The following is a 19379-nucleotide window of genomic DNA, read 5'->3' as shown; positions in this document are numbered from 1 at the left end:
AGCTCTGGGGGGACCCCTCTCCCTGCTGGAGGAGGATCACTGGGCAGGAGCCATCCTGACTGCCAGCACCCTGGATCACGGCAGCAACTCACCATGCCCACCTCTTGGGCCACAAGGACCGCCACAGGCATTCAGTCCACAAACCTCAAAGTGGGAAATGAGGCCACAAAGCGGAGCTAGATGGGAGCCAGTTCAGTGCTCGCCTCACTCCAGAGTAAGGCAGAGTCCCTGCCAGTCAGAGAAGAACCATCTCCCCACAGTGGCGGTGGGTTCTCCCCACTGGAGGCCTTTCAAAAGACCCTCAAGGATAAGTGGCAAAGGGGGGGGGGTTGGATGACCTATTTGCGCCTCCCAATCCCACGGTTCTGACACTCTGGGATGTGCAGCAACAGCTGCATCTACGTAAAGCATTTCACCTTCAAGGTGCCCTCCAGGCCCGCCAGATTCCTGAAGCAAATCACATTTTCCAGCAGAGAGGATAATCATCTCCCCAGCAACCCAGGAAACTATGCCAGGAAGCTGTGTGACGATGCCACCGAGGCAGCACCGCTGCCAGGCAGCCGTCTGCCTTTTGCTGAGCCCCCCCTCCACACACACACACACACATCCTGGCCATGCCTGGTCAGCTCTCCCGAGGGAGTCATGCGTCCTGTGCCTGGCGTGCTGTGTGCACAGGCGCTCCAGGGCTCTGAAGTCATTCCATGCCAGGCACCTCAGACCCCAGGCCACATTGCCTCCCCACTGGCTGCCCAGGAACTCTCCAGTCTGACCCATACAGACCACCCGCCCCAGGGCCTCTGACGGCCACCATTCCGGTTAGTCACCCTTCCCCCCCTGCACGGCGGCCACCCCGGCATCACGGAATGAGAAGGGCATCTCCACTGAAGTTGGGGAAGGGGAGACAGGCCCCCTTTGTCAGAGTGCCCCTCTCCAAGCCTCTCTCTCTACCTGCTCACCCAGATCAGCCCTGGCACTCCCTCCCTCCAGCCTGCACCCAGGTTTCCCAAAGGAGCCCCAAGTCCCACAGCAGGGACCTCAACCGCTGCTGGCTCTCATCCTGCCTGGAAGCCAATCTCTCTTCTGCCTGCCCTTCTAAGGCCACTGATCCATTGTGGGAGGCCGGGGCTGGAGCATGCAGGCACCAGCAGCAATGCCCAGCCAGGGCAGGGCAGGCAAGCGAACCAGGCCTGGGGGTGGGCAGGGTGGGTAAGAGGCAGCTGATTCGCTGCCAATTGGCATTCACAGACAACGTGCCCCTAGGCCAAGCGGCCCCCAGCCCTTGGAAGGCCATAAATACTCAGCATGCACAGAGCACCTTCCCAAAGGGGCTGCAACACACACACACACACCATATTCTGCCACAGCAGGTGTGCCCCTCCCTCTAAGGTCCCCCCCTCCCATTCCGCAAGGGCAAAGCCCACCCTCGGGGGGGGGGGCATCCATCGCTGCCCCCTCCCTGCCTACCCTGGCTGGGCAGACGTACTTGGCTTCCTCCCTCCGGCTCTGGGCAGGGGAAAAGGCGGACAGAAGCCCCCAAGGGACAAGGGGGACCAGAGCAGAGGAGACTTCAAGGGAGAACCCCCCGCCGAGGCTCCCGCCCCCTGCCCACTCAAAATCCAAAGGAGACCAGCCTCGTCACCGCTCCCGTCTAAGCCCGCTCCCTTCCAGGCTGGGGCTTTTTCCTCTCCGGGGGCCCAAAAAGTCGGGCCCTCCAGATAACAGGGGCCGCCTGTGCCGGGGGAGTGGGGACATCGTCGCCCGATCGGCCAGCCAACTTCCCTTCGCCCTTGCCGGGTGGCCCTGCTTCGGTCCCAGGGCGGAAAAGCCTCCAGGGCCCCAGGACGCTTCGCTCCGGCGGAGCGCAGGGGCGGCAGGCGGCCCCCTCGCAGACCGACTCGAGCGAGGCTCTGGTCCCGCCACGGCCGCTTCCCTTTGCCCTATTAAGGGCAAGCGCGGCGAAGCAGCCCGCGCGGCCGCCTGCTCGGTGCCCACCTTTGTACTTCTCCCGCACCTCCTCGTAGGCCTGCACGAAGTCCTTCTCCTCGGGGTTGGGGGGCAGCAGGCTCAGGTTGAAGGTGGCCATGGCGCGGCCCGGGCAGACTGGGCTGGGTCGGGGGCCGCGCCGGCGGAGGGGGGCGAGGCCAGGCGGGCCGGCCGGCCAAACCCTGCGGCGGCATTCCGGCGGCGGGCCCGGCCCTACCCCTTAAAGGCACCGCCGCCAGGGTCCCCTCCCCAGCCCTGACCTCCCTCGTCGGCCTCTCCTCCGCGCCGGCCCCCTGCAGTCGCCGGAGCGGGCTGGGTCTGGAGGGCGGGGGGGGGAGCGGTCGCCGTGGCCGGCGCAGACGGGTCGGCTCCAGCAGGTGCGCCCGGGGCGGCTCTGGCCACACAGCCGTCTCTGCGGGGCTCCTCCCGCCGCCCCCACTGGCCTCCACCGGCCGAGCCTCCCGCGCCGCTTCCCGCCAGCCGGCCACGGGGAGCACCGCACTGAGATGCGGGGCGGCAGCCACTGCACCCCTCCAGAGCCCGGCCAGAGCCCGCAGGATGCCCGGCTCCGCGCCACCCGGGTGGCTGGCTGGGCGAACCTCGGATGCTGCTCGCGCGGGGAAATCGGCCGACACCAAGTGCAGAAATCCGGACTGCAGCTTCTGCTCCCAAAGCAGCCCCGAGGAGAGCGGGGGGGGGGGGCTCCCGGGATCCCCTCCCTGCTCCCCCCCCCCCGCCGGAGGAAGCGAGGAGTGGCCCTGCCCGGGTGTCTTTGCTTCGCGAGACGGAGGGGAGACAGGGCAGAGGTTCATTCACCCAGCCTCTCTGAGGCCAGAGCTGGCACGGAGGACATTCGAGGCTCAGGCACAAAACCTGGGGAGGGGGGCAGAAGGCAGCTAGGGGCCCCGCTGAGTGACCCTCAAGCCCCCCCCCCACTGCTTGGTCTCCAATGGGCATCGCCAGATGGGGCAGGGCAGCTCTTCTGGGACACCCCCCCCACCTCCCCTCTCCCAATTCAGCAGTGTGCGGCCCTCCCCCATGGCAGCCAGCATCTCAGCCCCAGCACACATCGAACAGGAGTGGAAGGGAGAGTGGCAGATTCCCACCTCCCAGAGGGATGAGGCAGCCATTCCCAAGAAGCTTGGAGAGGGAGGGGGATGGGGGGATTTTACTGTCCCAGTGAACAAGAAGAGCAGCATTCACACAGGACACTTGCGCTCTGGTTGGTACGGGAGGGGGGCAGAGATGATGGAAGGGCCACGGGGCCCTAGAGCTGTCTGGTGAGGGTCCCGCTACAGTGTGGCCCCAAATAAGGGCTCCTCCCGCCCATCGTCCTGGCCAGAGCTGTGCTGCCCCCACCCATCCCTCTTGAGCAGCCTTTTGCAGCCCACCCTCACAGAAGGGCCTGGCAATGCCCAGGGGTGTTCAAGGTGGGTGGGCTGGGTCAGGGGTCAGCCTCACACAGCCGGAGCCCCCGTGACTGCAATTGATGGAACGTCCCAAGGTTTTCTTGGCTATGCAAGCAGGCGTATGCTTCCTGCTGTGCCTCCCAGCCCCCCCCCCCCCTCACTCCAGGCTGGCCTTTGTGTGTCCCGCTCAATGGGACTCGGAGTCCCAAACAAGTTGCTACCAGGGACAAGCTGCGGGTGAGCCTGGAGCCCCAACAAAGCCTCTCCCCGCCAGACGGCGCCTCGGACTTGGCTGCACCTTCAGAGTCCCCATTCCGGCTGCAGGAGGGACCTGGGGGGGGGGGAATTTAGGGGGCAGCCCAACCCTGCCCCTCATAAAAGGATGTTCTGCGTGGGATTTGGCAAAGGCTGTGTGGTTTTCTTCTTCCACCCGGATTCCTTTCAGCTTGGTTTTTTAAAATAAGATAAAGCGAAGCAGTGGGGCAGACCCAGCCCTTCCCTGCTGGAAGAGAGGACTGGCAACCAGCACAAAAGGCCCTTCTTCCCTCCTCACTCAGGGAGATGCTTCTTGGGGCTCTGGAGGGCCCCGTCCATGGAGCACCCCCCCTCCCCGGAGCATACAGGGGCTCCCCAAGGCAGCTTCTGCCTGTCTGGACCTTCAGCTGGGATTACAAGTCCCCCCATTCCAGGCCTACAGAGCGGTGGGTGGGCGGGCGGAGAAAATACACTGAGGCTAGTATACCTGGAAGGCCTTCTGAGTGCTGGAGAGGCTCACTGGCTTACGAGAAAGATCAAAAGAAAAGAGACAAAATATTCCCTGGCCAGAGCATTACAAAACAGCAGGTAAAACGCATGAGGAGAAGAAGGCCGAGCGACGCCTGAGAGCAGGGAAGTTGAAGAGCAGCTAAGAGGATCAAAGGCCTGGAGAGGAAAACACATGGAGAACAGTTGTGGGAACTGGGTGTGGCCACTCTAGGGGAAAGAAAGGTCAGGGGGGACAGGATGGCAGCCTTCCAGTACTTGAGGGGTTGCCCCAAAGAAGAGGGGGTCATTTTCCAAAGCACTTGAAGGCAGGACAACAAAGAATGGATGGAAACTAAAGAAGAGAAGCAACTGAGAAATTTCCTAACAGCAAGAACAATTACCAGTGGAACTGCTTGCCACCAGAAGTTGTGGGTGCTTCAACCCTGGAGGCTTTCAAGAAGAGGTTGGACAGCCATTTCTCCCAAATTGTATAGGGTCTCCTGCCCGAGCAGGGGGTTGGACTAGAAGGCATCTAAGGTCCCTTCCAGCTCTATTCTGATTGATTGATTGATTGATTGATTGATTGATTGATTGAAGAAAGAAACCAAGGGGCTAATTCTGGCGGCACAAGACCCAGCCGTAAGAAGAGATGCAAACAAAGCCAGAATTGAGAAGACAGCAACAGAGAGCATTAAACGCTGCCAAGGAGCTGAAGAAACAGTGGACTCCCAGGTTAGCTGCTTCAAGAAAATCACACAAACTGACTACAATCAAGTCCTTATTGTTGAAGGAGCAACAATGGTGCCTTGGAAGATCTGCAAAAAATAGCATTTGCTTGCAAACAAGAACCGGTCAGACCATGAAATAGACAAGATAACAGAAAAGGAAGGAGCTAAAGGGCTCTGGGACTTTAGAATTCAACAAACAACCTCTAACACTTAACAACTGTTGATAAGAAAAGCAAAAAAGTTTGGACAGTAGAGGTGGCAATAACTGTGGACAGCAAAATAGAAGAGAAAGAACTGGAGAAGATGACAAAATAGAATAATTGTGGCAAAAGAAAGCAGAGAGGGTACCAATCGGGACAGGCATCCCAAAACCTCTGGAGCAGCCCTTTGGCATTGACCAAATCCCCATCCGTCTATAGCATGGCTCCTCCCTCCCTCTGCTGTGGCTCCCTGTCACTCAACGTATGATACCTGCTGGCACACAATTTATTGAGCTTCTTGAGACCTGGTAGGCCAACCACGGATAAATCCAGGAAAAGAAAAGAGAATGTTTAATTCAACTACATATTCCAGTTCTGTGGCCGCTCAGGAAACAGTCTGGCCTGGGGAGGGTTTTGTGGCTCCCGGTGTTTTCTGTGGGAAACGGGTCCAAATGTCTCTTTGAGTGCTTAAGGTTGCTGACCCCTTGCAAAGGGCAGATTGACTTGGAATAGTTTAGATCCTCCAAGAGCAAACAGCATCTGCCTATCTCGGAAAGGTGGGAAAAGAATGGAACGGAATACAATATTCTTTATTTTTTACTGGCCGAGCGTGATTGGACACACAAGGAATTTGCCTCAGGTGCAGAAGCTCTTAGTAAACATTCCAGCAACCAAGTGAGAACCCACAAAGGGAGACTCAGAGATACCAGTAGGAGCAGGTAATAAGAAAGAAGAGCAGGATAATAGACACAGGCAGTTCTTGGCTTACTATCACAATTGAGCCCCAAATTTCTGTTCTTAAATGAGACAGTTTTTAAGTGGGTTTTGCCCAATTTTACATTTCCTGCCGCAGTTGTTAAGTGAATCGTTGCAGTTGATCAGTTAGTAACTGATTGGTCGTTAAGTGAATCCGGCTTCCCCATTGACTTTGCTCATCAGGAGCTCGTAAAAGGGGATCCCGTGACCCCGGGGCTCTTCAAGGGTCATAAATATGAAGCAGCTGCCATGCATCCGAATTTTGATCACGTGACCTCGGGGATGCTGCAGTGGTTCTAAGTATGAAAACCCTCTTTTTACGGGCCGTTGTAACTTTGAACGGTAACTAAGCCACCTGTTGTAAATTGAGGACTACCCATAATACAGCCCTGCTACCTTGCTTGGATATCCTTAGGGAGAGAGGGTGCTGAGGGAAGGGAGGCCGTTACCAGAGGGATGGTGGTCTTGGGGGAGGGGGAGTGCGGGGGGGGGGGCTACCTTTGGGTCTAGGCAGGGTCTTTGTAGGCCCTGGAGAAGCGTCCTGGGGTTGAACCGCTTCTGTGTCTGGGAGGGTCTGGGAGGCCTGCAGGTATGAGGGATCGGGGTGCCCAGACCAGCCTAAGCATCTCGCTTGCCTGTCCAGACAACCATCATCATCATCATCATCATCATCATCGTGGCAGCCCTCGACAATTGAGCCCATAGTGAGACAGTCCTTAAGTGAGGTTTGCCCCATTTTGTGACCTTCCTTGCTACCGTTGTTAAGGGAATCGCTCCAGTCGTTAAGGGAATCTGCCTGCCCCTCCCTTGACTCTGCTTGCCAGAAGTTTGCAAGAAGTGATCACGTGACCCTGGGACATTGCAGCCGTCATAAATATGGCAATTTTGATCATGTGACCCCCGAAGGGAGAGCTAAATTTGGGACCAGGCAGGCAGCCCTACAAGGCCTGGGAGAGGGGACCCCGCCTCCTTCGCTCGGCTCCGGACTCTCGGCCGCTTCTATAAATAAGCAGCTTTGCAAGGCTGAGGGGAGCGGAGGGCAGCGGTGGAAGCGCCTGGTCACCCCTGGGGAGGGAGGAGATGGCGAGCAGCCCCCCAGCCACAGCCAGGCCTCTAACTGCCTACAAGTGACACCGGATGAGGAAGAGGCAGGCGAGGCAGCCGCCGGGGGTCTGGCGCCCAGAGCAGGCATCACCGAGCAGCTGCTTCCCTCAGGTGGAGAAGAAGCCCCCCGGGGGGGGCAGTGGCTCCGTGGAAGGGGAGGAGCCATCAGCCTTCCTGTGCAGGGACCCAGGCCACGGAGGACCACCGGCCTCGCTTCCTTCTCCAAAGCTCCCTGGAAATCCCACGCCAGGAGCCAGGTGGGTGGGACGGGAGGGAGGGAGGGAGGGGTCGGCTGAGACCAGGGCAGGGAGGCAATAGGAACAGAGCCCCTCCCCGGCCTCCCCCGCATTCCAGCCCAGGAACAGGGGAGGAGGGGGGAGAGCTGAAGGCCCATCCCTCCGCCTGGCCCAGAGATTCCAGAGCCCCCCAGCTGATCCCGCTCGGCTCTTGCTCAACCTTTGGGCTCCTGCCTTTCAGCTGCTCAGACGCAGAGGCCGCCCTGCCTCTTTTCCCTGCTGGGAAAGCCAGAGAAAGGCAGGAGCCGGGCGCTGCCTAAAGGCCCGGCTGGCACTTGTGCTGCAGCAGAATCACTGACCTGACCAGGCCCCAAAGGCCCCCACAGCCTTACTGGCAGCCTCCACATCCCGCCTCTTTGGGGGAGCCCCCCTCAAGGCTCCAGGACTGGCCAGACCGGGGGGGGGGCTGTCTCCCCAAGAGCCGGGATGGGCTGAGAAAGGCAAAGGGGGGGGGAGTTCAGAGCCTTTGCTAGAGGGGCAGCTGCACGCATTGCAACAGGCCACGTGGGTCCCAGATGCCACACCAGGGAGTCTGGAATGAGGGGGGGGGCTGCTCCCATCGTCTTTGGTTCATGAGTCTGGAACCCCCCTCCCCCACACTTTGTCCCATTCCAAAAATTCCAGTCTCCATCAATCGGAGCCCTGGTGTGCGAAATGCCAGATCCAGCCATGGGCAGCCAGCGGGCCAAGTGACAGAATGAGCCCGCCTGGCAGAAACTGGGTGGCCGTTCAGAGAGCTTGGGCTCCGGGCTGACTGGGGGCCTCTGCAGAGCTGGGGGTCCAGCCAGTGGGTGGCTGCTCCTTGCAAATAAGAGCCCGCCTGGTGGAAGGCACCGAAGCTCCTACTGACCCCCACTTGGGGGGAGTGAAGGAAGGGCCACATCCTCACGGCTTCTCCTCCCTCAGAGAAGGAGAACAGTCATGGGGGGCAAGAGGACTCCTGCTGGCTGCTTGTTTTGGGCTTAGCGGTTCCTGAATCCAAAGGATGGGGCTTGGATGGGGCTCAGGACCACGGCTGGTAGCTTAATGCGTCACAGGACCCCACTCGTTATCCAACGAGTCAGTCATGGCTGAGCAACCCGCATGAAGCCGGCCAAAGGGGAGGCTCTCTGCCTTGCCCCACGGGGGTGGGGATGATTTCAATACAGAAACACGCCAGAGCACCGGGGGGGGGGGGAGAGCCACGAAAGCTCCGGGAAGGATATTCAAATATCACGATGTGTGTTTGGAATTGTGAAGGTCAGAATGGTGGAGGCCAATGTTTCTCAGCTGTGGCAACATTAAGATGGGTGGACTTCAACTCCCAGAATTCAAAGACGGCTGGGGAACTCTGGGAGTTGAAGAGGGGCCACAGGGGAGAAGCGCTGGCGCAGACAATATGTCAGGGCTGCCCCCGACCAATCCTTAGGAAGGAAACCCCTCACTCCATGGATTTGGGGGGGGGGGCTCGGTTCCAGCAGCACCGGGGGCCTCCGGTTGGGCACTGCAGAAGATCGGCTTATGCGGTCACTGGGGGTTTACCTTGACTTATTTGATCAACCTTCCCAGGATTAAGTGGGGAGGTCAGGCAGATAAACTCCACGGAGATGGAATCACGCGGATTACTTTCATTATTCATCAGGCATTCTCTAAGCAACAACTCACAGTCCCTGCAGATTCTTCTGTCATAATCTGAACCCAGGACATCCAGGTGAAAAGAGGTCCTCGTTTCTTCCCCACGTGGGGGGAGCCATCATCCCCCCCCCCCCGCAATTAATTAAAAAAAAACACAACTTGTCTGCAGCAGCTACTAAGCCTGGCAGCCAGTTAGAAATCCCACCCAGCAGCCAATCCGAAACTCGGATGTGACCACGTGACATAAAACTACATTTCCCAGAAAGCAATCCCTTAAAGGGATAGTTCTTTTTTTTTTTTAAAGACAAGTTTTATTGCAATTCCCCCCCCCCCATCATATGCACAGTGTGGACCAGGTCACATCTTATGCATCATATTTATAATCATAGTTTCAATGTATTCTAATCTTCCCACTTTTATCAATATTCATCTCTTTTATACAATCCTTTATCTTTTCCATTAATTCATTTAAGCTTACATATCATTATTAAACATTCTTTTCTTTTTGTCTGCAACTAATTACTATTAATTCACCTTTACAAATTAATCATTTTTAACCATAGCTTTGCTATTCCAACTTCGACAATATTATTCTCTTTACATAGTTTTTTTTAATCATTTCTTATTCCATTTTTACACATAGTTAAAATCACTGTACGCCCTGTAGTTCACCTTTTTAACAATTTTTCCAGTTATTTACCCTATTTTTTCTTCCTAGAACAAATCTCACGAATTCCCTTTCCCCAGTCATTAAGATCTTAAATTCCCAAAGTTGTTTAAATTGCCTTCAAAAATTAAAAATTTAAGGATCCCATATTTAATGATTTTTTGATCTGCCTTTTATCCCGCCCTCTTGAAGTCTTATTTCTCTCTCTTTTTTAATTTTTATATGTGTTGCACTTTCTGTTTTGTATCCCTTTTATCCCTTTTTTGCACAGCCCTTTGCCAGAACTTTCCCTTGTCTTGGCAGAATTACCTTCCCTCTTCGTTTTTCAACTGCTTCTTTTTTTGGGGGGGGGGCTTTCCCTTAAGGGGACAGTTCTTAACTCCTAAACTACCCATTTCCTCTGAGCAGCAGAGTCTTCCCGGGCCAAGACCAACCTCCGGCCCTGGGCACAAAAGACCTGCCCAGCTGCTTGGAGAACCAGAAGCAGAAGGTGGAGAGGTGGAGAGGAGGGGAACGATAGATGCCTGGAAGGAAGAACCCCAGATTCCCCATGGACTCTGCTTCCGAATGCAGCCCAGGGGGTGGGGGGTGGGGGGAGGCTGAGGAGGTGGAGGGACAGCCTGGCCTGGTCTGCCCCATGGAGAACTGCAGAAAAGCGCCTGAGCTGATCCACAGGAGACACCCGGGCTGCCAGCCAAGGGAATCCCCTTCTCAGGGTTCCCTGGAGATCCAAAGGGAATTTGGACAGGCTCTTCAGGCCAAGCTCACGGCAACCACACCGCTCTCTGTGAGGCGGCTGTGGTTGTGGGGTTTCCGCAGAGATAAAGCAGCCTTGCTCAGCCTTGGCCACTTTAAGAAGGGTGGACTCTCCCAGGATCCCCTGGCTGAGGAATTCCGGGAGTTGGATGCACCTCAAAGTGGGCAACACGGACATACCGTGGAGACACGGCCCATCAACAAGGCCTGAGAAATGCTGAGCACAGAACATTAAAACGGGGGACGGAAACGTTGCAAAACCAGCTTTCTCCCCTTTCAGAGCCGCCCCTGGTTCTGCCCCAGAGGCAGCCGACGGGGGAGGGGGGCGTTCCCTTCGCTGGGGACTCTGGGCTTCCGGGTGCTGGAGGTCAGCTTGAATCCCAGCAGGGGCTCCCTGCCCATCCCCATCGGCTGCAACCCATCCCAGGAACAGCCTCTCCCTCCGGCGGTTCAAAGGTTGGGGCTGAGGTCCTCAGGGACAGACATAGCATTGGCTTTGGGGGGTGGGGGGGGGGAGGATGTGTTTCCCCTGGCGGCAGAATTCCCTTCCGAACAGCCTCTGGGTGGAGGGAGTTTTGTTCTCAGGCTTTCGACCACGTGGTTTTCATGGGTCTGTGGTTTCCTTTTGTATGCTTTGTACTTTGCTACTTCTTTTAATCTGAGTTATGGAGGGTTTTTTCCAATGCTCAACTGGAAGAGCTGAGAGCTTTGGAAACAAGTCAGCAAACCTTCCGCCTCTCTCCCCACCCCCACCCCGTTTCCATCCTTCAGCCCCACCCCCACCCCCGGGCTGCCTCCTTCCGAGGCTCTGCTGGCACTTCTACAATCCCTCTCCCTCCTGCCGGCTCTGATCTTCCCCCAGGCCTCCCCACCACTTGTTTCCACGTGGCCAAATGGGCAGAAGCCCATTCCTACCCACATTCGCCTCTCGCCACAGACATTCCTTCCCTGGGACATTGTCCCATTGTCCACCGGAGCCCAAACCCACAGAAGACGGCTCTGCGGCAGCCTCCGCCCTGGGCGCTTGGCCTTTGGCAGAGCCGTTGGCTGCTCTCTTGGGGACAGGCCTTCAATTCCCCATCCCTTTCTCCCCCCCCCAGTCCAAAGCCTGAGCCTTTTCACAGTAGACGCTCCCCCCCTCCACCATCATGGGTCCCCAGGGACCCCTCGCTTTTCTTCCCCATCTCTCCCTGCTGCCTAAGAGCAGGAAGCCTCCCTTAATGGTTGCACAGTATTAATGTCTTCCCTCGCATCGCTTGCTTTCAGAGTGGGATGCAGTTTCCCCCCCAACCCCCCTCTGCTTCTTCCATGGAAGGTAACAAGGATGGCTAGCAATTCCTCTTTTTACAAGGATCCACAACAGCCTTGTGGAGAGTCCGTCTGGACAACGGAATGAAAGCCAATTTCTCCTTTCGGTCCTGTGTTCATCAAGTACTCATGCTGTCCTATAGCTCGCCATGCTCCTCCAATGGGAACCTTGTAAGCACCTACTGATGGAAGAGAGTAATAGCAATAGCAATAGCAGTTAGACTTATATACCGCTTCATAGGGCTTTCAGCCCTCTCTAAGCGGTTTACAGAGAGTCAGCATATTGCCCCCAACAACAATCCGGGTCCTCATTTTACCCACCTCAGAAGGATGGAAGGCTGAGTCAACCTTTGAGCCGGTGAGATTTGAACCGCTGAACTGCTGATCTAGCAGTAGCCTGCAGTGCTGCATTTAACCACTGCGCCACCTCGGCTCTGTATTTGTAATTGTAGCTCAGGGCCGAACCGTGGGGGCTCTGTGGGGGGGGGAGGTTTTCTTGCAGATGTTTCATTGCTAGCCCCTAGTTGGATAATGAAACATCTGCAAGAAAACCTCCCCCCCCCACAGAGCACCCGGGACCCCACAACCCTCCAAGTCTGTATTGGTTCAGCACTCGGCCACTCGAACCAGGAAGTGAGCCCTTGGAGGGAAAACGTTCAAGCGTCATTCGGGGAAATACGACAAGAAACGGGGTGCTTAAAAAAGGAGGAAACAGATTTCATTCGAACATCAGGAAAAATGGGCCCATAGTAAGGGGCTGCCTTGGGAGGTGGCTGATGGAGGCTGCCCCCCCCCTCGGTCTGGATGGGGGTTGGGCTAGTTGATCTCCAAGGTCCCCCCCTGACTCTGGCCTTTGGTCCCGCTGTAATCTCCTGCCCCAACGGCCTCCAGCTCAACTGCAGGTGATTTTCCAATGGGGAGGGGAAGCCCCCCTTTAACAGAGAGACTTTTGTTCCCTTATTTAGCAGGGCAACCAGGCAGCCCCCCCGCCCTTCCCTTGCTCCACCTGAGCTTAATATCTGCTAACAATCATGGCTACAAAGGAGCCGGTTGTTAAAAGAACAAAAAAAAAACCGCTATTCAAATCAACTCACAGGCCACGCGCCAGTTTTGTGCAGCTCCCCAACCCATCCTTGGTATCCTTTGATACCAAAATCTCTTTCCCCAGACTTAAATTACTGTAAATAGTATTACGTGGTGCTTATAACAGTGAAACCTACCAAGGAAATGTTGGGACATTTTAAAAGTTTTTCTATTTGTATTGCATTGTATTTAATGGATTTATAGGCCGCCCAATCCGGGAGTTTTTTTCCTGGGGTTCATCCCTCCTTTCATCCCTCAGGAAACAACAAGTGAATGAAAAACTGCTGGTGACCTTCTACTGCTGCACCACAGAGAGTATTTTAACTCACTGCCCCTGTGCCCGGTTTGCCAAGTGCACAGTGGCAGATAGGACAGTGCTCCAGAGGGTCAACGTCATTGCCCAGAGGATCATTGGTTGCCCCCTCCCCTCCGTGGAAGGGTGCTATAGCTCCCACCGCCTTAAGAAAGTTCAAAACATCCTTAAAGATCCCTCTCATCCTGGACAGCCTTTTTTCTTTTAACTATTACCATCTGGCAGCCGGTGCAGGGCAATAAACACAGGGACAAATAGGCTGAAAAACAGCTTCTATCCCAGGACAGTCACTATATTGAATTCTACTGTATAGTGTAATATTAATGCAATATCAGGGGTTTTCAATTATGTAGCATGTGAAGGATGTGTCTTTGTGTTTTATTTTTATAGCTTTCTTATGTAAGATGTACACTGAAAATGGCATTTAATTTCATTATATAAGATGCAATGGCAATAAACTAATCTTTATGCCAGGGTAAAGGCTGCTGGGCACCCCAGGAGAAAAGGACTAAGGGGTGTGTGTGTGTGTGTGTGTGTGTGTGTGTGTTCTATGCTGCGGACCCTTTGCTTATTAAAATAAGTTGACCTTTGCTTTGCTCAACTTATTTTCCAAAGCATCTGAAGGCAGGACAAGGAGCAAGGGAGGGAAACTAATCAAGGAGAGACACAACCCAGAATTAAGGAGAAGCTTCCTGATTATTCCCAGAATAATTAACGAGTGGAACGGCTTCCCTCCAGAAATGGTGGGTGCTTTTAAGAAGAGGCTGGAGAGTGGTTTGTCCAGAGTGGTGCAGCTCTCCTGCTTGAGCAGAGGGTTGGGCTAGAAGACCTCCAAGGTCCCTCCCAGATTTATTCTGATTATGGGGAGGTGGGAAGAAGCCTTTCAGGGGACATTTTGCTCCTGCGCAGGAAGGTAAACAGAGATCTTGACTGAAGGATCATGTAGGAGATCTTTATTTACTTATCAATTTAAATGGCTGCCCACCTCATATACTGCACCCAACTCTGGGTGACTGACAATTAAAGCAATAAAAACATGAGTTATAAACATAAATGACAAAAAAAGAGCAGGGAGAAACTCAGTGACTTTGCCTTTAGAGTGCAGTGCAGGGAGAGGGAAAACCCCCATTCCACTGAGGAAAAGATCAGTTTTTAAAAGTAAATACCATTAAGCAGCCTTTGTGTGGATGTAGAAGCCCCCTACCCCCCACCCGAGCAGATCACCTCTGGCCATGGAAGGGTTTAAAGGTTGATCCTGTTGACCTCCCTCCAGGTCCACTCTGACCCAGGAACGAAGGTGTTAACCCTTGACCTCTGGGCCAGTTTCGGGGGGGGGGAATGTCACCCTCCAGCTGTCATCGGCCCCTGACCTACAATGACAGGAATCAGCACTGCCTCTCCAAGCCCAGCCCCCCCCCCAACAAGTCTTGTTCCCCCTTGACCTGGTTCGTGGATAAGCCAGGCCGATTTGTGGAGGGCGGAGGAGGCCCACAGACACAGAGACCGGTGTGGATCTGGTGGGTGACACACACAGGCCACAGTAAAGAAGGGAAGGCCGGAGGAATCCTCAGCCCCTGGCAAAGGGAAAGCCCACCAGGTGAGAGGGAAACGGCCCCCTCCAGCCATCCCGTTAGAGGAGGGAATGGCAGCCAATTAGGGACACAAAGTCTAGGGAAAAGACTCGAGGGGAAAGGATCAACCCAACGGCCCAGAAGAAGAAAGACTGTGTGGAAAGACTATTTAGGCGAGGCCAAGCACAGCAACCCTCCCTGACAACTCCAGGAAACGGAAAGAGATCATCTAGACCTGCCTCTTCCTTCAGGGGGAGATCCACGCAAGTTCATCCAAACGAACCACAACGAAAACAATGACACTATCACAACCTCTCAGAAACAACCAGCAGAGTATTACAACCCCGCGGTGTCACCGTAGCAGCGGAAACACCCAAAGCCCTCCGAAACACCCCCCGTAAGCCCCAGGGCAGCCCCAGGAGGAAAAACAGGAGTGCCAGGAGGGGAATGGCCGCTGAGTGGGACAGGCAGGCAGGAGGCCGCAGAGCCCACCCACCAACGCCCCAACCGGCAGCCAGAAGACACGAGGGAGACTCCTGCGTTCACAGCCATCCCTACAGCTGGGAAACGGAGAGCTTATCCTAGGACAAGCGAATCCCAACCGCCCGGGAGTTCCTGGAAGCCTGGCACTCAGACAAGTCAACAGCCAACAGCCGTACAGAGATAAACATTTCCACCACGTTCGAAAGAAACAATAAAAGAGGAAACAGAAACACCCAAAGGCCTCCTCTCCAGCAGCCAACACCCAGATAAGCAGGAATTCACACCAGGATTAACGCTCAATGAGCAACCAAGGGGTCCACAACAGCCTCATCAAGGAGTTCCCAAGGGAGAAGAGACATCCCCACCAACTTTGACAGAGCAAACCTCTGCATAGAAGCAGAGAGCACATCCCACCCCCCGCTAGACTGATGACGTTGCCTAGTTGGGTAACAAAACCTCTGTCAGAGAACAACTGAGCTCGGAGAGCACCGAGGAATCTACGGAGAACAATGTGGCCAAGCAGGCAAGATCGCTCAGAGTTCCAATTACGGGGACGGCATTGACGCAGGGCAGGGAGAGTCTGCATTCACAATTGTCCCCAGCAGCCTTTCTCAACCTCGGCAACTTTACAGTGCATCAGCTCCCATGCTGGCTGAGGAATTCTGGGAGTTGAAGTCCACACATCTTAAAGTTGCAGAGATCAAGAAACTCTGTTCCACAGTAAAGGCACCAGCAGTCAAGAGGTACGTTGCAGACCAGCCCTTGATTCAATGCCAGCAAAATCGGTGAAATTGGGGGTCCCTGGAGGAGACATTCCGGTGGTTGTGCCTACCAGGGTCAGAAGCTTGGAAGCCAGTGGCTTTTCCTGGGACCCTCTAAAGTTGGACTGCTGGAGAGGAGAGGACAACTGGCAGCAAAGTGGATAGACTCAACCCCAGCAATGGTGGCCGCATCCCCGGGGTCCTATGGGAGACAGACCCCACTGGAGAGAGGGTCAATTCCTGACAAAAGTCACGACTAATTAGCCAATCAAAATCAGAGGAGAAAGCCTCCTAATTAACAGTACTAGCCCGCAAGTCCTGGGACCAAAACTCTGGGATGCCAACTGCAGCACCCACCATCTCTCCTTCAGGAAAAAGCCACCTGATGCTCTGCTCTGCCCCCCCCTCCCCCAGATCAACAGCCCCCTTTGCAAGGGAGGGTCGCAAACGCCCCCCCACTGCCCAGTTCCAGCAAAGACTTTCAGGGCATCTCCCCAGACCCTCCAGAGGGCCCTTGAGAGCTCCTGGGGGAAGAGTCGGGGACGAGGCTTGGAAGATCTTTCGTGGCAGGCAGGAGGGGCCCAGAGCAGCAGCAGCTCAGCCAGCTCCCTGCCCAGCCCCACGGCCTTAGCCCTGCCGCTTGGGCCAATGGACTTCCCCAGCAGCCCCCCCCCCTGCTTTGCTTTCAGCCACCATTCTGGCTCAGATGGGAAGCCGAGGGGGTCAGGAGGTCAACTGAGAACATTGCCGTCATACCCAGGACTTGTCCCAGAACAGCCGAGAACCTGGGCAAATCCCCCAGGCCCCCGCCACGGAGGAAGCCCCTCTGCAGGGCAGAGCGAGCAGCCATCCGCCTCTGGCTTAGAATCGCAACTGGCCAGCTGACTCTGCTGAAGACCAATTTCCAGAAGCCCCACAGGACCTCCAGAGGACAGGAGCAGAGACCTCTGCCAAGGACGCCCTAGGAAACTAAGGCCCCCCTGGCACACGCCATCCCCACAGTAGAGCAGGGCATTGCCACTGAAGCACGCAGCACCAGTCCGATCCATGCCCACTTCGACAAAGCCTGCCGGGTCGATGCAGCAATACCAACCTGGGCGCTCAGAACTGGTCCCTCAAGGTGGCAAGCAAATAACCCCAGAGGCGGCACCCCGACCCCACTTCCCCGTGGCCGTTGGCCAGCCCTCGCCTACCTGCGATGCGGAGGACTGCCCTCTCCGCGGGGTCCAGCACAGAGCCGCTGCCGCCCGCGGCTGCCTTGCTCCGCTTGGTGCGCTGGTGCTTGGGCAGGTTCCATGGCAGGGTGTCCCCCGGGGTGGGGGAGCCGCTGCTGCCACTGGAGTCTTCGGCCATCGGCGGCTTCTCCTTCCATCGGGCAGACATCACCTCCTGCAAAGGGGGGACAGTGCCAGAGTTGGGGTTCTGCAGCAAGGGGCTAATCCCTGTTGCCCATTAGCCACCCCTCCCCAGGACTGAGTTGTCCAAGCGGTTGCCCCCATTCTAGGGGGAGGGGAGAGATGGAGGGAGACTGGCTCCCCCTGACTGCCCCCCCTCCCTCCATCCTCCCATTCCGGTTGCCATCCCTTTAGGCAGCAGATGAGGCCCAAAGTGCTCCAAGATGCCAAGGCCAGAGGCAAAGCGACCCAGGGCCCTGCCCCCTCCCACCGCGGGCCTAGACTCCCGCCCAGCGCTGTGTAGGAAGGGCCTCCACGGGTGAGCCACGGGGCCCCAGAAAAGCGGCAGGGATCTCCGGGGCAGAGCTGGCACTTCTCCGTTGCCATGGTTCCCGCTTCCCCGGCGCCAGTGGGAGGAAGGGAGGCACGTGCACCCTGCCCCCCTCGGGACGAGCCCCCGCCCGCCTGTTCTGCCCAGCGCGGCGACATCTCCCGCTGTCCCTCTCCGGACGGCTCCTCCGGCGGTCTCCGCCTGGGCACCGGGCGCTGTGGGAGCAGCCCAGCCGGAGGCTCTGGTGCCAGCCGCGCCCGTCGCTCTCTGCACGCTTCTCCTCCGCCCGGGACCCCCAAGGCCGCCTCTGCCGCCGGTCGGGCCGGGAGAGGGACGCGAGCGAGATGGCCGAGCCCGCCCCGCACAGCCCCGCCGCCCACCCGTTCCCCGGCGACGCCAGGCGACGCAGCGGGCCCGGAGCTCGCCCCGCGGGCAGCCTTAGCCCCGCCACGGAGGGGGCGGCCTCACGCGCGCTCCACTCACCGGGGGCGGGGACCGCGGGGCGCCGGGGCGCTCTCTCGCGCGGGAGGCATGCCGGCAGGGCGGGCGGGCGAGCTCAGCCGGGCGGCGTCATGGCCAAGCGGGGCAACCTGCGGCGGCGTTTGGCAGAGGCGCCGCCCCGCGCGTCTCCGGCAGGGCGGGTGCGCGAGCGCTGGTGCGCGGCGGCCGCGAGCCCTATCTCGGCGCCCCACGCGCGCGGCTCCAGGCGGCCGGACGGATTAGGCGCCGCGCTCCGAAGGGCGGCGGGAGGGAGGCCGGGAGCGACGGCCTGGCCGGCTTTTTTCGCCCGCCGGAGGCGGAGCTGACCGGGGTGCCAATGGGGGCGGCGGCCAAGGCGTCCCCGAGGAGCCCCGGTGGCTGCTCCGGCCGACGGCCCACCGGGCAGCGCCTCCCCGTCGGGCAGAAGGAGCGCCTCGGGGCGGGATGGCAGCAGGGGTGGGGCGGAGTGGTCCTCGCCTCCACTGCAGAGACCCGGAACGTGGCTGCCAGCGGAGCAAAGGCGGGGAAGATCAGGCGGCGGTCGGGACCCTTTGCTGGCCTTCGGGGGTGAGTCGCCCTCGGACGCGCAAGAGCCGCCGTTCCGTGGTCAGGGGCCAGGCGGGATGTGGCGGGTCCAGATCCGGTGCCCTTACCTTGCTGGGCCCCTCGCCGCCCCCCTCGCTCCGAAGACCCCGACAGCTGCTCCTTGAGACGGGGTGAGCCAGAGCCCCTTCCCGGGAGAGCCAGCCTTCAAACTCCTGCCGGACCCCGTCGGGGCTGCGCTGCTCGCCTCCATTCACCGCTGCCCCCCGTGCCGTTGGGGCGGGGATGGTGAGGCTCCACTCGGCCTGCCCAGGACCTGCCCTGAAGCCACGGGGCAGGCGTGAGGCGGCTCGGCGCTTGCCTGCCTACCTGCTGCTGCTCCTTCCCTCGGGCCGCCCTCGCGGTACCTGTCAGCCGCCCCTCGTCGGCCGGTGGAGGTGCTGACACGGGGCCCGACCTGGGGCGCCCCTCCCCGGTGGGCCGGCCTCCTGCTCCGCCTGCGGGTGGCCAACCCCGTTCCCGGACTGCGGCTCGCCATTGGCCGGCGTGCGCGGCTGCCCGACCTGCTTCGGCCGCTGCAGGTACCACCACCTTCCCTCCCCCCGCCGCGGCCTTCCGGCGCTGGGAGTGGGAGGAGAACGAGGACCACGGAGCTCAACCCCGCCCCCCGGCCGCCGGCGAAACCTACCGGCCTCCTGAAGCAGCAGAAGCTGCAGAGTGGCAGAGCGAAGCGCCGAGGGGGCGGCTGCATCCGGAAACCGGGCAACCTCGGGGGCCGAGGAGAGCCGGTGAAGCAGGGCGACGCAGGCGGAGGACTGGGAGGCGCGGGAGCCGGGCTGTCTGAGACGGCGGGCG

The 19379-nt window shown here is 58.0% G+C and overlaps 1 protein-coding gene across 2 annotated transcripts in view; it reads right to left on the bottom strand.

The window, feature by feature from the left end:
* Window positions 1–18056, bottom strand: part of PLEC (plectin) — a 75160-nt gene extending 57104 nt beyond the window's left edge. Inside the window, exons 1-2 of one of the 2 annotated variants that reach the window (XM_032223401.1) lie at window positions 17985–18056; window positions 16970–17165 (exon numbers count right to left, since the gene is read on the bottom strand). In XM_032223401.1, coding sequence (XP_032079292.1) covers window positions 16970–17159 — 190 coding nt within the window. In that variant the 5' untranslated portion in view covers window positions 17160–17165; window positions 17985–18056. Of the gene's footprint in view, window positions 1–1992; window positions 2105–16969; window positions 17166–17984 lie in introns of those variants that run through there. The other variant, XM_032223407.1, reaches the window with a different exon arrangement.
* Between the last annotated feature and the right edge of the window lie 1323 nt (window positions 18057–19379).

The sequence above is a fragment of the Thamnophis elegans genome, chromosome 8, assembly GCF_009769535.1.
Source record: "Thamnophis elegans isolate rThaEle1 chromosome 8, rThaEle1.pri, whole genome shotgun sequence".
NCBI classification, from domain to species: domain Eukaryota; kingdom Metazoa; phylum Chordata; class Lepidosauria; order Squamata; family Colubridae; genus Thamnophis; species Thamnophis elegans.
Note: the sequence above shows the minus strand (reverse complement) of the source record. Positions and strands in the feature narration are given on the sequence as shown.